The sequence below is a fragment of the Eutrigla gurnardus genome (genome assembly GCF_963514095.1).
Source record: "Eutrigla gurnardus genome assembly, chromosome: 2".
NCBI lineage: Eukaryota > Metazoa > Chordata > Actinopteri > Perciformes > Triglidae > Eutrigla > Eutrigla gurnardus.
Window position 1 is genome coordinate 13,563,786 of NC_139916.1, and position 17,142 is coordinate 13,580,927.

The following is a 17,142-nucleotide window of genomic DNA, read 5'->3' on the forward strand; positions in this document are numbered from 1 at the left end:
TGCTCTTGCCCACCAGTGCATTAGCTACAGCAGCAGATGCTGGTGGCTTTTAGAATAGTTTGATCTGCTATCGCTCATGCTGAACTGATGCTGAACTGATGCTGAAATAATGAGAAGCGAGCAGCTTATGTTTGTTCAGACTCTAGGTCACTTTTCTGGAACGCTCCATTGTCTTCGAGGTTAGTACTTTCCTAGTTAACTGTCTCATGATGTGTCTCGGTACAAGTAAATGTCTTTGCAGACACTACAATGATTCTCCCTACTGATATCCCCATAGTCATTTAGCATCCATCCTTCCACAATACCATTACCGTCACCCCTGTGGTCATATAGCAGTGAAAAACTCTCGGCTAGGGGTTTGAACTGCACCTCACAGCCGCTGAGAGGAGACCAGGGGCATCGCAGAATGTCATTAGAAGTGCTGTCTATGTCTGAAAGCCAGGTGGACTTGTCCTCTAATGAGGACTCAGACGTCGGTGACTGGAGGAGGTGTTGAGTAGAGGTGCCACTGTTGGTCTGGGACGCTGATAAACTCTGAGAAGCACTGAGATGGCATCATTAGAGAGAGACATGGACACAGGAATGCGGGCTTAAAAGTGAGATGGTAATGATATATTAAGTTGTAGCGAACCATGGGGTCAAATTGTTACCTTTTACTTTTTGTGTCTAATTCTTTGTCCCTTGTTATACAAGTCCCAACATTTGGTCTTGCAGAAATTCTAGTAGCAACTTTGTAGAGTGTGGTTCAGATTTATCAATGTCTGTTGACTTTTCAACCTCAAGTGAACAGGGAAACCTTTTTCGCTTCAAACATTCCAAAGGCAAAAACTGAAGGATTTATTTTCATATATTTACTTTTGGTTCACCTGCCATTAGTACACGAATGGACAGCCATTTTCTGTTTGACATTTTCACAGTCTGGGAGGATTGGAAATGGTTAAAGTCTATGGGAAGCTGAACTGGTCCAAGATGATATCTGTATTACCGCTGTGTGTTAAAGGCAATCACCACACAAAGAATCTAAATATGAAACATGGCCCATTTCTTTAAATAGCTCCTGCTGGTGGCAACGTGTAGTTTAGGGCTGACCTCGACCCACGAAATTCTAAGTCACTTACATTCATACGATTTTGTTGAGTATTTAATTAGTTATTTAATCGACAGATCTATAAACTTAGTTTCTCCACGATGAATCTCACAGAACACTTTAAATCGTGTGCTAACCAGAGTGTCTTGCAAATAAGTAATTCAGCATGAAAAAAAAAACAGTATTATCAAATAAAGAAATCTTAATGGACTTCGACTAAAACCACAGATATGTTAACGAAGCGGGGGCACACAAACATCGTCGGCTATTACACTAAGCATTGTACAGAAACAAGTGTTGACCATTTTATATTCTTTTCAAGCAAAATTAAACAACACACAAATACATGGTTTTCTGCTTGTCCATTAGTAAAGCTAATCAGATAGTTGCCGTGTTTTGTCATCAGTATTCTACATTGCCTTTGGTACTTTTTGCTTTAGTAGGTAATGAGTTAATTGTTGCAAATACCAGTGATCCATGGATGTGACAACAAAAAGCCCTGTGGCCAAGTGAGTCAAAAGCTAGTGCCGCTCCAATAGCTTTCTGTAGCTATCAATATGCAGTTGGCTACATAATTGAAGTTATTTAAAGACATGCCTTGTGCCACTAGATGGAAGCAAATGGAAGCACAGATTGTTGATCGGTCTACTTATAGCATTGCCTGGAATGTCCCTGAATTATGTCTCAGCTGCTTGGAACTTATTCCAGAAATTCTGTGAATACAATGATTATATGTCTGCAGTACATTATTTGTTTTAATGGTGTTGTAGACTGAAATTTGTTTTTTGAGCAGCAATCAACACTCTCCTGCATCATTATCCGGAGGTATACTGCCATGATGAGCACAGATGCTGAAAGAAATCTTTCGTTTTGTGTTTTTTTTCCCCCTCTTCACTGTGGTGTTGATGGCATTCATCCATAGGAAGGCTATGCATCTATGTGTTGTTTGATTGTGGTGGTGCACTTGTGTGTTTGTTTCCTCCTCACTCCCAAGAGTTTGATTAGTCGTCTCTATTTAGCCGCCACATTACTTTCATTACAACCCACATGTACGCTGGGGAGGGCCGTCCTGATCTTTTTTTTCTCCCCATGCAGATGGTAGCCACATCTTACTCTCTCTGGGTTGGCACACAGCCTGCATTTGTCCCTCACCAGCCAGCATCCCCCCCCATGGCAATTAAATATCAGACCAAAGCTAACTCTGCTGCTGGCCACCCATGGGCTACAAGGAAAGGGAGGAGGGGTGGAAGAAAATAAGCCTTTCCAAAGTGCACAGAATGAAAGAGGGTGAAAGAGACACTCATCCTAGAAGTAACATCCTCTTTGCCAGCTGCTGTCACAGGCAAACAGACTGGGATTTGATTTACACTCATTACTGGGAACTGGGTAAGGCCTGAGGATGATGACCGCATTACTTCGATTGCATATGATGTGATTGGAGATGTTGTGCGATGTTAATCTTCCCCCCCCGTGTCCCCAAGATATAGAAAATAAATGGAGATGGAAATCTTACTCCACATTTTCCCAGTGGGCCATGTATGATACAAATGGAAGCGGAGAACTGATTATGCAACCCCGGTCCCCCTCCCCCCAAGACGGGGGTTTTCACCCAACCAATCATGTAATAACCAAACAACAGGTATTTCTAATGAAGTGCAGATATACACTGTATTGCAACATCACAGTCATGAAAACGTACTTTCAAGGAAGCCTCTTGAACAGCATGTATTGCTGTCTGCTAGCACATCATCAGAATGCATTGTAAGTTAGCATCAGCTTTCATTAGTATGACCTCTCAGTTGACGGATTTAATTTTGCCTTTTCTCCCCTCTGTATCAACACCTAAAGCGCTGACTGTCCCAACGGTGCTCGCGTGAGTCGTTACTGATTTACTTCAGACATGTGCCCTTGCTTATCTGGGTTGAACATAAAGGCATGACTCGCCTCTGATTTTTACTTTCATATTTAACATATTTTTCCGTCCGCTCCCTATTCTGCTCTGCACTCATTAGGGACCAACCTTTTGTCTGAGTGTTAGAGGCCATCTCATGTCTGTCACACTACCAGATAATGGCCGCCTTGCTCTTTGCCATGCACCATGTTCACTCTGATCTTTGAGGACATCATTATCCTCTCAATGCGTTCCCATAGAGTGGTGTCTCAGTGTTAACTACAGAATATGATATGAGGCTACATAGGATTTGTTTTCTGTATGATGGTAAACACTTTTCATGGTACGGTCTCTGAGATGTGAATGCATTTTATAGTTTATCTTGTTCTCGTTTTGTCTATTATAACGTTTCCTCTTGTTAACAGCATATTGCTCTTTCAGTGCCCATTCATAATAGCTGATATTGATACAATAACTTGTTGTGTGCGGCATAATAAGCAGATTTGCTATCAATTACTTATGCAGCAGGAATGAACACCTGCCTCGTTCTCCCTCCATTACCTTCCCTGGCTCATTACATGCCTTTTAATACATTTAATATATCTTCGTTTTAAAAACCTTTTTTTAAGGTCCTCATCGATGTATCAAACAATGCAATGTTCCTATTGGGCCAAATCTTTGTTCTTCCACGTGTTTCTTTTTTTTTTTCCTTCTTAAAAGCAAAAGTCATTTCCTCTTTGCCGTCCCTCTCCGCTGCACATGCCCACAGGACACTCCATTTCATCTTGCTTTGAACTCCTTTTAATTTTGCGCAGTAGCAGTTTTTTATTAACATATTTATTCATTTATGACTCCTCTTCCAGCCCTGCACATGAGCACACCTTTATTCTCTTTCTTTCTTTCTTTCTTTCTTCCCTCTGAGCTCGTGACTCTCCACAGAGAACTCACTAATGCAGTGTTAGTTTAATCCCTACCACCCTGTCGGAGGCGATTTTCTCTGGCTCCTTTTCTAACTGCAACATCGGTGAGCACGGCCAGAGTTTTCAGGCTCTCTCAGCTCACCAGCTCCTGTCTAGATGGTCTCCACGCCGCTCGTAGTTTTGCTTCTTTTTTTTTTCGCAGTCAAGGTCAAGGTGTCTCTCTCACCATCGCATGGAGGATCTTCCCCACTCTCCACTCTCCCCAACACCTACTCCCCAGCCTGATGGCAGCCACCTGTCAACGGCTGAACTCCCCCACCTAGATAATAATAACCGAGCCAGAGACCATCTTTCATCAAGTGCTCCCCATTTGAATAGAGGGAGATTTGGGGCAGAATGCTGAATCGACAGCCGAGGGTCCTCCTCCTTATGTTTGAGTTCTTACAAGGTGGCAGCGACGGCAAAGGAGATCCAGGGTGGTCATGTGATTAAAGCAAGGTCATGCGGAAGTTCCTGTAGTACAGCTGCTTATTAACCATGCTGCTCTGATATTGTAACCGTAAGGATTCACCGAGGAACAGTTCAAGATTGTATTGTATGTAGATAGAAGACTGAAGACTGAACGTTTTTCTCTTATCCAGTGAAATATCTCTACACCGATTAGATGGCTCAAAATCTAGTGCGGAGATTCATGCAAAGAACTTCCCATTACTTTTTTTCTCTAGCGCCACCACAAGGTTTACATACTTGGTTTTAAGTTACATGTCACGAAAACTGTTAGATGGATCGCCATGAACATAATACCTGCTTAACATCAGCATATTAGTTATTATTTATCTCTGTTGTGCTTAAGGTCATGTTTAAAATCTACGTAATATCCATTTCAACTACAGTAATTCCTAATACTTGTATCGGTAATGCTCGGGGTATTTTCCTTGTATAAGGGTGCTGAACTCTGGAGAGTAAACTTCCTCTCTAATCCCCAATCTTTTCACATATCACACTCACCTCTGCTTCCTCCAATCAGACAGATAAGTGCCAGACTCAAGGGGACATCCAAGTTGCTGAGCCTACATCTTCAGTTCTCTCCTTCCCTTATTCCACTCATTCTCTCTTCCCCTCTCCATCTGCCTCTCTGTGTTTCAGATGCCAAGGAGATCGTGTTGAAAGCTCAGATTCTGGCCGGTGGCAGAGGCAGGGGTGTGTTTGACAGTGGCCTTAAAGGTGGAGTGCACTTAACTAAGGAGTAAGTACACCCCTGTCTGCATTTCACGCTGTGCGTTACTATAGGAGATAGAGTCATATTATTTATCTTTCGACAGAGTGAGGAGGCTCAAAGAGCTCTCTGAGGATGCTCCCTTGGCACTAGTCAGGATTACTTGGGCAGCAAACAAACAGTTTTCCGTTTGAGTGTCTCGTTTTTGAGCAACTACCCTCAATTAAATGTTGAAAAGGGGATTTTCAGGTTGGCAGAAGCGTTTTGCACCCATACTGAGCTTTCCTCTCTCGGGTCGATTTGTGCTGCTGCTGAGATTTATTTTGTTCTAGCTTAGAATTACAACGTGCGATGGGTGTATTCCTCCAATGAAGGCTCACTCTGAAACCTTGTGCATTTTTTAAAAGGCCAAACAACACCTTGAAAGAGTGTTCAGGCACTGCATTTTGCCTCTGCCAAGTACTAACACAGCGTTATCATTTTAGTAAAGGTACCTACCACTCACTGCCGCCTTGAAGGCAAAAAGGTGATTTATGACAATTGTCCCAGATATGTATCATCGTCACCCTACTTCGCCGTTCGGAATGGCCGGAAACTTTCTCAAAGTGAGATATGCTTAAGTTCATCGTCCCCAGACAGTGACATGAGTGCACAGTTCACCTTCCTCTCATCTATCAAAGGATGAGTACAACCCCAGCTTCATTTATATTCACTTACAAAACCAGAGCAGGTTTACAGAGGCAGTCCCGGCATGTGGGCTGCTTTCAGTCAGAGTGTGAATGGAGGTTCATTCACAGCGACGTGTAGCTTGTACAAAAGTGTGTCCAAAACACTGTGCTTTGTCAAAGTGTTACATAAACGCCCAAAAAGTGCTGAGGCAAATTTCTCTTTGACTGAACAAAACTCTGGAGAGATAAAGAAATTCTCGTTAATCCGTCATTTCACCTGCTTTTATGCCTGTCATTGTTTTTATGTGATTTAAAATGAAGACTGTTTGACTCATTAACTCTCTCATTCAGCCCTGCTGTGGTTGGTGAACTGGCCAATAAAATGCTGGGTTTCAACCTGACTACCAAGCAGACACCGAAAGACGGAGTAAAAGTGAAAACGGTGAGGCACTGCGGAGACTGAAGGAAAGAAACATATAGTTTGCTCTTTCCTCTTGTTTATTCTGACCTAATTTCAAGGCATTTTGAGTCCAGTAATGCAGTTCTGTAAAAGTAATGACCGTGAAGGCATTCTGGCTCTATGTTTTTTTTTTTTTTTCAGTAGGTTTAAACTGTAGCCGTACATGTTTACTGAGTTTGCGCTGGCTGGTGTTATGGCTCATTGCATAAATTAAAGCGGGCCCACTGTGAATTTAAAGTGTTTGGTAAACAACTGTTTCTGTGTGCCACTAACAAGCAGGAATATCATTTCTTTACTTGCATGCTGCATGCAGTGCGTCATCAAAACATTTCCAGGTGATGAAGCCTTCTCAGTCTGTAGCTTGTGTGCGGGTCCAGCTCTCGTTGTCTCTCCCCGTCTCTGCTTACCCCCGCTACCCCCCATTGCACCGAAATTCTGCTCCTACTCCTGCTGCAAAGGTCGGATCAAATGAGTGTCACACTTGTCATTTTTTATAGAAAGCTGCAGACCACGACATTCACAAGCTCTGAATTAACTCCATGATTCACAGGCAGAGGAAATGATACACAAACAACAACGTAAACTGGTAGTAGTATGAGATGTGAGGGAGAAGAGACGTGACCTCCAATTAGCCATTTAATTGTCTTACCAAGAACAAACCCTTTCACCAGTGGTGGTTAAGTTGAGTGCAGTAACAGTGTAGTCCCAACTAGGTCTTTCTGATGCCAATAGAGCTCACATCAGCTCTCAGCCTGTACTTCACCACGCAGCAGAGAATGAAGAAAGGGAGACCTTAGCATTTACATGGATTTGCTCTCAAAGCAGTGATGGGGATGAGGAGAGAAGGGAAGATGGGACAGGGGGGGTGCAAAAGATAGTTGAAGAAGATTTTAGGAGGGTAAAATTGTGGTTTGAGCTGAAAAGGAAAGATCGTGGGAATAGAATAGGTTTAGTCTGAGTGAAGAATCGGGCTACAAGTCACACGACAGGGAACTTAAGAAAACATTTGGACAAGGAGATAGTGGTGCCGTGAGTGAACACGGAGTAGAAAACAGGCTATCCATCCTCATTTGCTGGGCGATAGTGTGGAAGCAGAACATAAGGGCTGTGCATGTTCAAACAAACGCTCCATCCGAAAACCTGCAGGCCATTAAACACCAGACGACAGATTTTCTTTTTTATTCTCTTCTCCAAATGAGCCTCGTGCTTGCTTCCTCTTTATGCTTATCTGCTGGCCTCTCAGCCTGTCTGTTTTCCTTTCCGGTCTCTCATTCACAGCATATGGGGTTTTCTCAGAGCTATGCTTCATAGATCCTGCCTATTTCCCTTTGCCATTGTCATTCTATTTAGCATTGAATGTTGTGAACACTTTTAAACATTTATTGCAATGTGAAATGAAACTTGACACCAAAGTCAAGTCAATTTTTTACAGCAGATTGTCAAGTTAGTAGGGTAGTGGCCTTCCTCCATCAGATCTTTGTTCTCCTGCTGTGTCATATCCAGGTGATGGTGGCTGAGGCCCTGGACATTAGCAGGGAGACCTACTTTGCCATCCTGATGGATCGTGCCTGTAATGGTCCTGTCATGGTGGGCAGCCCGCAGGGAGGTGTGGACATAGAGGAGGTAGCCGCCAGCTCCCCAGAGCTGATCTTTAAGGTATTTGATTTGTTGCTTATACCTATTACTACAATATAAAATAAGAAGAATAACAAAATTATTTGTATTTGCCTCAAAAACGGCACAGAAGGTGAAAAAATATTGATCTCGTTTAGTACAAACTCTGGCCATGCTTGCTGAAAAAGCTTGCTCCTTCATCAGCAAAATGTTTATTTGACTTGAAATCATGCCAGGGCTGGATTGCCCAGTGGGCTTTACAGATGGAAGCTGCACTCAGTTAATATTTTCTGCTAATTCAATTAAATCTTGCCCTGCATGCATGCAGGCTGCAGCAGCTGAACATGATGCAGACATACAGCAATACAGTGAAATACACAGCCTTCTGTGTTTTATTTCACCATTAATTAGATGCTTTTTACAGAACACGAATCTGTTGAAGTCACTCGGCTCATTTTCGACAGGTCTTTGTCATTGTTGACAGATGTACAATTTAAGCATTACACACTTGGTTCGTCGTGCCTCTTTCATTAGCTTCTATCTACAGATGTTGGAGCAGATTGTAAAGATCCAGCCGAGATTTATGTCCTTTATTATTCGCACCGAAGATGTCAGATTGTGTATGCAATGCACAGCTGTGGTGTTGCGTCTCTAACGCACATGATGGCCCTTCGCACATCTCATTAACATCTTTATAGTCCAGACCTAGTTTATACAGAATTGCTTTACGACCGCTGTCAGTTTTATACTTTATTTTCTTCAGCACTTTGCACCCTTAAAATCCATTCGCATACCTAATGTTAAAAGTTATGTGCGAGCTGAATGTCGAACATACGAGGGTCTGATGATCATAAATCGTTTCAGACTCAAGTCACCCTTTTCTTCCCGTCTGGCAGCTTGCCACTACTTCATAATGACGTTGTCCGTTTGATATGAAAATCCACTTTGTGTCAATTTATAGCCCAGCGTTTGAGCCCTTCGATCTCTCTCCCTCCCTTTGTCCATTCTGTTCCCTCCCTTTGCTTTCACTGCATCTCCTAGGAAGTCATAGACATATTTGAAGGTGTGCAAGACGACCAGGCACTTCGCATGGCAGCTAATTTGGGTTTCAAAGGACCTCTGCAGCGACAGGTAATGGACGCACTGAAGGCTTTAAAGAAACAATGCAAAGAAGAAGAAGACAAATCTGCGATGAACCCACATATAGCACAGTTAGATGTATCCCTGATGACAAACAGACCAAACTTTGGCTATTCTTAGTTTTCCAGAGGCAAGTTGTGAAGTGTCATTACACTCCACTCACTTGCCAGGTGGTCTATTGTCATACAGCTGGCAGTGACGCTCAGTGCTGTGCCAGACTGAGGGAGCAGACCTCACTAGTGATACCATAATTTCATAGAACATGCCTCGTCATGATTTTGTGAGTGAATCTCGCAGTACAGATCAAAAGTCATCACAATGGTGGACAGTGAAACAACTCCAGGTTTTACAAATCTTGCTAATAAAATGAGGTCAAGGAAGAACGGTAGAGAAAACAGCGAGTTCACATTTAGAATGAGTACAGAGATCATTTCAGAGCCATTTGTCTCTTGGCATCAGATCGCAAATTTGTTTTCTCTTCCACAGGCACCGTGGCATGAGGAATCAGATTAGCTCAGAGTCTTAGCACATGGAAAACGTATAAATCAGCCAAGTGAATCTGCCTCAAACTGAGAGTCAAGGATGTTGTGTGCTTTGCTTGAATTGAATTGTGTGCAGTCCTTTTTTCGCAGGATACTGAAAGGGCACTGCCTTTAAATGGGGAAGGAGAGGAATAGGAACTGATTGGTTAAGTTTCTGCATTGTCAGTATGCTTTTTCTTGGTTGCTGAGAGTCAGCTGCCAGACTGTTTAAATCAGAGATAATTACAGCCCTTCTCTGGGTATGTGCGTGTGTGTGAGACTGAGGAACTATGTCTTTAACTGTGCATTCAGAAGTCTTTCAATGCTGTGTGAGGCTGTCTTCATTCCTTAAGAACAGTTGCAATGGAAATGCTTTTAAATTGGGTTTTTTCAGAGATGATTTAAGTGTGGAAAAAGCCAGGTGGAATCTCCTGAAACAAGCATTCTTATTTCATCCATGTATTCAATCACAGTAGTTGTCACATATTTAAAAAAAAAAGAGAAATGCTTTAGCTTTCGGCGCAGAGATATTTATATGCAACACAATCTCAGACAGTGCGATGTTGAAGGTGATTTGCCATGTTTTATGTAGCCTGTGTGGGAGGCTGAGCGGCCTTGGCGGGGCCGGCTGCTCAGAGCCAAAACCATGAGGTAATTACTGTCCTATGTGGACCTTGCAGGCTGCAGATCAGATTAAGAGGCTCTATGATCTGTTCCTGAAAGTCGACGCCACTCAAGTCGAAGTCAATCCTCTCGGAGAGACACCCGAAGGGCAAGGTACCATACATCGTGCAAAATGCCCGTCTTTGTCTGTGATGACTTGGTCTATGTTCGTTTGTCCGTGCATGTCTCTGCATGTGTCTGTGTGTTTTTCCCCCCTGTCATTAATTGGTCCCCAAATCATGTTAAACCTCCACAAAGATTCACCACTTTGAAAAGAGAGCATTTTTGCACGTACACGCAGCCACCTGTTAATCTGTGACTGGGATACAGGCTCACCGTCTCCTCAGGGCTGAATGCATTTAAGAATGCGAAGTGTAATTGCAACACATTGACGTCAGTTTCTTGTCAGCATGACTTTGTCTGGATTCAAATCCGACTGGCTTCAGGGAGCAGACATTTCCATATTCATAGCCTGTTGATGTTTGTTGATGAGTCCTCGTTGCTAATGATTAAAGGCGTACAGTCTATCATCAACTAGTAATGAGGAAGTAGAGCAGCAGCTGTAAGTTGGTTGTCAAAGAGGGATATGAATATCTAAAAAAAAAAACATTTTACATATTGTATATCAGACCTTAAGTCATTAAAATTTCTTAAATGTGAATTGATTTCAATTTCGATGTTCGCTCACATATGAAACCCCAAGCCAGTTTTTTATTTGCGGCGCGTTAACTGTTTCAAAAAGTTGTTTTTCATTTAATAATCTGTCCTAAAGGAACCGTTTTCTCTCAAATCTGCTTTGCAGTGATTATTTAAAAGAAACCAAACCAAAAATACTTAGGTACACTTACACTGGAGTTCCTCTGTAAGGAGAGAAATGTGTTTTTCTGTGTAGTAACACAACATAACCTGTTACAGGTTCAGTCCATTGAATTTAACCTAAAGTATTACATGCAGGATGCATTGGTTGTGCTGTGGAGCAATTAACGTCAGTCAGCTCTAAGTACTTCACATAGAAGTTGTCACAGTGAGACTGCAGTCTAAATGCAGACCTTTAGTTCAACACCATTCTGCCTTTAAAGGTTGTGTAAAATAATGGTGGTGAGATTAATGGACGTTAAAATTGGCAGTTGGCCTTTCTTCATAAGTGACATTCTCTCTGTTGTACCACAAATAAAAACAATCCCAGAGTTGCTCTTTTTGCCACTTTTCAACTCAAAACTTCCAACATGATTAGTCCAAAACGTGTTGTGAGGTTTTTATGCGATTCTCATCTCTGAAAAGTACAGTTAAGACCTTAAATGTAACTCAGAGTGCGACTTTTGGACTGATTTAAAAAAAAAATTGTTTCCAAGGACAGCTGTGAGAGCTGTTCACCATAGCTATGAGTCCATCTTCAATTAAAAAACAGAAAAGTATAAAACTGAGTCCCTCCCTGTCAGTTAACACAATACATTGCATGTTGTGAAACTAGTTTAGCAGGTAAACATTTCAAGTGCTCGTCATTCAGATAAGAAAGATATTATACATACCCAGGAAGCACGTTCTAGCCGTTGCGATGCAGCTTTCATTGAACCTTTTCTGAACTTTGTTTTTCTCCAGAAGAAATAAGAGAGATTGTCTCGTCGGTGGCGCTGAACACAGATTGACTGTGATGTGTATCCAGACGCATTACAACACGCTGAAGATGCATCACTTCTTTGATGTTATTTAGTCTCCTCAAAAACGGATTCTTGTTCAAAGTGTGCTTTATCAAAGATTGACAAGAGAAGTTTGTTGTTTCACGGTTTCCTATGAATATTAATGACTACAATTACTCCTTTCAAGCAATGAATTTTCAGCGAGAGGTACGAGTTTCGTTTTCTAGCAGCAGGAAGAAGCAGCGGCTGTGATTTGAGGCGGGCTTTGTAGACAAGCTTCACATTAAAAATCAACTCATTCTTTTGGTTCGATTTGTTCACGCGTCGCGAGGGAGCGCTGCCATTTTCCGGCAGGCGTTCGGCAGCTGCGTATTGGAAAAAGGCAAATTACTCAAGGGTGGGAAATTTGTACTTTTTTTGTCTCATTTTGTAATAGCTGAATTCATTTTATAGATGGACTGCCATAATGGATGTGTCAAAAACAAAAGCAAGAGGGATTGTATAATGGGAGTGCAACTTTACCTGGAGGACACAGTACGTCTACGCCTTAGTCCCAGGAGAGAGTGCCTGCTGCATGTACCGTGTGTCTACGCCTGTGTTGTGTTTGTGTTTCTCTTTCTTAATGTGACAATCCCAAAGCCAATTCCCTGTTTTCCACTCTTCCTAACCTTTTCACACTATTGCATGTGGGTGATCTGGCTGCCAGGCTACCTGCAATGTGCTCATTCGTTCATTAGAAAAGTGGATGCTTTTTGTAGACATAACTATTAATAGGCATCATACTGTTGTTATATTTTCAATGGTTGACAGTTTACAGATTACTGATGTCTAAAATAGATTTAAAAAACAGATCCCAGCTCGCTTAAAACTGGATGGACTGTCATTTCTTAAAATGAATAGTCAGACATTTTGGGAGAAAATGTGATTTGCTTCGTTAGATAAAAAGATTGATGCCACTTTCATATTTCTATGGTAGAAGCCAACCAGCAGCCTGTTAGCTTCGCATAAAGACTGGAACCCACGTAAAACGGGAACGGTTGTACGTGGGGTCATGTTCTGGAGTATTTCTTGGCCAAGAACGTTGACTTCCTAGCGTCCTGGAGTTGCCTGGCAACACAGAAATAACAAGACTTGACTGCGCTAAACCCCTTAGAACTGCAGTGTGACTTTTTTTGCATGAATTAAACAAGATGCGAGTCATAAGTTTGTCAGATATTAGACTGATGGTTTTATTAGCTTTGGACCAAACTAGGCTTGGTGCTTCCCGACGCTTCCAGTCTACATGCTACAGGTTATGGTTGTATCATTCTTGGTTTTTTTTCAAAATGCTGAACTGTTCCTTTAAGTAACAGTAACTATTTAAGTGGTGTGTGTTTAAAAAAAGCCCTCCGACTAATGAATTAGAATCTTTCCCTGCTATTTTTTTTTTCAGGTAGATTCATGAGTAGGCATGGTCTCTTTGAAATGCACTCTCTTTGAAGTGTAAAGGAAATGTCCATTTACTATAATGGTCTATCCCGTAGCGGCAGTGTCAAAAACCCATGCCCTAGTGAGCCAACCTCTGAAATAATTAAGACCAGTACGCCGAGGGGACACCCTTCAGTTAATTAATTTCAGGTTTTGGAAATGATAATTAGTTGGCTTTTCATGTCACGAGTCCTCCTCCTCTCCCCTTTTCCCTTGCCTGCCGTCTCCCCTTTTCTCACTTTTGTGCTTCCTCCTTTGCCATCTTCTCTCCCTAACTCCGTCTTTGTCGTCTCCTCTCGCCTCCAGTGGTTTGCTTTGATGCCAAGATCAACTTTGACGACAACGCCGAGTTCCGCCAGAAAGCCGTGTTTGCAATGGATGACATGACTGAGAGCGACCCCACGGAGACGGAGGCAGCCAAGTGGGACCTCAAATATATTGGACTGGATGGAAACATTGCCTGCTTTGGTACGGAAACAAAAACCCTGTATCAGAACTCATTTCTACACACACACACACACACACACCAGCCATTAAATTAATTTTCTCATAAGTGAACCCCTCCTGGCATCAGGCTTTAATGCGCCTCTCAAGTCGCATAAGTAAAAAGCTCGGACACAGTTAAGACTTAGTCAAAGTAAAGGCAGCCTGGGCTCTCCTCCAGTCCACATTACAGGCAGCTTTCTGAGGACTCCAGAAGGAATGCTGCCGTAACCAATGCGTTCTAATTAGCTATAATCCGCCAAGAAAGTCTCCAGTGAGGCAGATTGTTAGCATTCTCATTAAAGGCCCCCTCTCTTGTCATAAATCAAAGCTTTTACAGTGTACAGCAGCACTAACAGGTGCTCTCGCATCTTACCCCCGTAGCCTCATAAACACATTAAATGTCTGTTAGCACACACACACACACAAACACACACGAGCATTCTGCATCCCCAGTTCCCATCCTCTCTCAAAGTAACAACAGCTTTTAAGGCCCTGCAGCTTCCTTGAGAGCTCTGTAAGCCACCAAAGTGACAGCTGTTAAAGCAAATTTCTCTTTTATTGAGACCTCGGTTGGGGAGCTTGCCAGGACACAAGTTCAGCTTGACTAAACCAAATGAGGGAAGACATTTTCCGTGCACTTGACTCCCGCACAACTTAGCAGGGTAGCCACGCTGGCATTTGGCTAAATGATGACACAGACCACAAAAAAAAGACAAATGGTAGCAGAACCTGTTTTAATAAACGCTCTTCTCTCTGAAGTCAGGAGTCATAATACAATTTTCTCTGTGTCGACTTGAGGCAGTGAATATTCCTGAGTAGATCTCAGACATTCGTTTTTGGTTGATAATTTGGGTTCCTTTTAATGGGTGTTCATACAGTACCACATGTCATCTTTTCAGCGGTGGTAATGTTATTTTAATTAACTGATGACTGCTGGCGTCACAGCTTCCTCTCAGGGACCTAATGGTCAAATTTAACTTTATTACTCTTAATTAATACATGAGGTCATTATCAGACTATAGGGCCGTTAACATTCACTCAACATATTTAATGGCTGCTCCTGAAACCTTATGTGTTACTCTGAAAGGACACCTTCGGTTTGGCTGAATATGTGTCGTCTTTTAAGTTGTCCTCAGCTGGCCCTCTGTGTATTTGCATATTACTTGAAATTGAATTATTTATTTTTTCCTACAGTGAATGGAGCTGGTTTGGCCATGGCCACATGTGACATCATTGACCTGCATGGAGGAAAGCCAGCTAACTTCCTGGACTTGGGGGGAGGAGTTAAAGAGAGGCAGGTGTACGAGGCCTTTAAGCTGCTGACTGCAGATCCCAAGGTAGGAACAAACTGTTAAAAGAGGGGTTTTTTCCACTTCTTAAGTTTTTTTGTTCTTTTTTTTTTTTACAATGAAGCACGAGACAAATGTTTCCCTTTTTTAAAAAATCACATCTTCAAAGAAAAGGTAGGAATTAAGAAAAGGCCATTTGACCACCTGTTGAATTGTCTTTGATATTGCAGTCATGTATTGTGTCATAGCACATTCAAAAAGCCTCGTCTGTCTGGTTAGTGCTTTGTCACTGAGACAACAGTCCTCATTAGACTAGAGACCTTGGCATATATCCATGTTTCCCTGAGAGAAAAGTCTGCCTGATTATGTGCCATCATTTTCATCTGCAACTGTTGCTCTGCCTTTAAAGGTGTGTGATCACATGTGCATCCACAAACATGTACCCATGCATATTTAAACACAGCGCAGGCTCATATGTAACCCAAACCTGGATGCAAATTTAGCTTCAAACGAGCTCCTAGAGATTTTGCAGCTCGGGATGAGTGGCAGCTTGGGGTGTTTTTACAAGTGATTCAGCTCTATGTTCAAAAAGCCAATAACTCCAAACTAAACAGTGTGAGCCTTGTAACAATACCACGGTGCAGATTGTGTGTTGACAGTCATCGCACCGCTAATTCCCCTGCTGCTGTCACTCCCACACCCGTGGACTGATCTCGGGTTGCCTCTGTGTTAGCATCTCTGGTGAGGCGTGGTTGTCATACAGAGTAGCATTTGATACCAATTCAGTCTTTGGCCTCTTTTTATTTATTTTGTTAAACTGTTACGTACACATGCTCTTTCTTGCTCAACCTCAGCAGGAAACGTTTTCGGAATTGTGTTTCACACTCATTAAAAGATACGCACCTGGAAGTTGCCATATTCAACCACAGCTTTCAGGGACAAGTTATTAATCTGCGACTCTCACAGCTCTCACACTTCCCTTTACATCATCATTCTTAATGGAAACATCCTGAAACCAGGGAGGCCTGTGGATGCCGATACAGTCTTAACAAGATAACTCAATTGCCTCTAAACCTAATACTCTCATATTTGTGGCACAGCACTCACTGAACAGACCAGTGTACCACCTTTTTAGATGAATGTTAAAAACCTACCAACCTTAACGTCCAGCAGTGATACATTGCCCCACTCAGATTTCCACTGTGTATAGATCCTGTTTGGTCTGACGTGCATACAGCTCGATGGTCTGGAGGGGGAAGTGAAAATGAATATGGTGGGTAAAAAAGAAATGCGATCAATAGGGGAGAGAGAAAACTGTTCATTCTGTCCTGGTGTAGGGCCATTTTTATTATTATTATCATTATTATTATTGAACCCTTTTCTGGTGGAAGTCTGCAGAAGCCAAATCAGGTTTTAAATTCTGCATCCCCCCCCCCCCCCCCCCCCCCAAAAAAGGAGAGAAAAAAAACACTCCCACATAGACAAGAGGGTCCTCCTCCACAATGTGCCTGTTCCTCCTTCTCTTTCTGTCTTGGGCTGATTCCCCTGATCCAGATGGAGGAGTAAGCCTGCTGTCTGTCCCTCCTGCTGCTGTGTATGGAAATAGAGACAGAGAGCTCCTCCCTAACAGGGGAAAAAAGGAGAATAGGATTGACATTAAACTGGGTTGGAAGCACCATTAGCATTTCAACCAGGGGAGCTGCGAAACCTGCTCTGATCTGTGGAGAGAATGTTAATCATTTCACAATAAGAGCGCAAGAGAGAGAGCTGCTCATTTGCATTTCGTTTTTTTTTTCTTTTCCTTTTTTTTCACAAATTAGCACTCTTAAACTCAAAACAATGAGCAGAATTTGAAAATCAAATTATTCCCCAGCATAGGTGAATATAATGAGGCAAAATCATTGCATCCATGTGTCAATAAGTTATGGTGAGAGAGTTGTTTTGCTTATTTGCTTTAAATATCAAGGCAATCAGTGGTTCAGGCCTTCAAATATGCAACTCTTTGTTGCAAATTTATTCTCCGTGTGAAAGTCCCAGGCGGACTAGGTCACATGTATTTCACATCATTATTGTTCCACCTTTT

The 17,142-nt window shown here is 42.3% G+C and overlaps 1 protein-coding gene across 1 annotated transcript in view; it reads left to right on the forward strand.

Annotated features, from left to right (window-relative positions):
* suclg2 (succinate-CoA ligase GDP-forming subunit beta) overlaps positions 1 to 17,142 on the forward strand; it is a gene marked incomplete at its 5' end in the record, with an annotated part of 83,044 nt that overhangs the window by 27,481 nt on the left and 38,421 nt on the right. Inside the window, 7 exons of the mRNA XM_084033077.1 lie at positions 5,045 to 5,144; positions 6,134 to 6,224; positions 7,746 to 7,898; positions 8,898 to 8,987; positions 10,198 to 10,294; positions 13,591 to 13,752; positions 14,965 to 15,107. Coding sequence (XP_083889203.1) covers positions 5,045 to 5,144; positions 6,134 to 6,224; positions 7,746 to 7,898; positions 8,898 to 8,987; positions 10,198 to 10,294; positions 13,591 to 13,752; positions 14,965 to 15,107 — 836 coding nt within the window. The remainder of the gene's footprint in view (positions 1 to 5,044; positions 5,145 to 6,133; positions 6,225 to 7,745; positions 7,899 to 8,897; positions 8,988 to 10,197; positions 10,295 to 13,590; positions 13,753 to 14,964; positions 15,108 to 17,142) is intronic.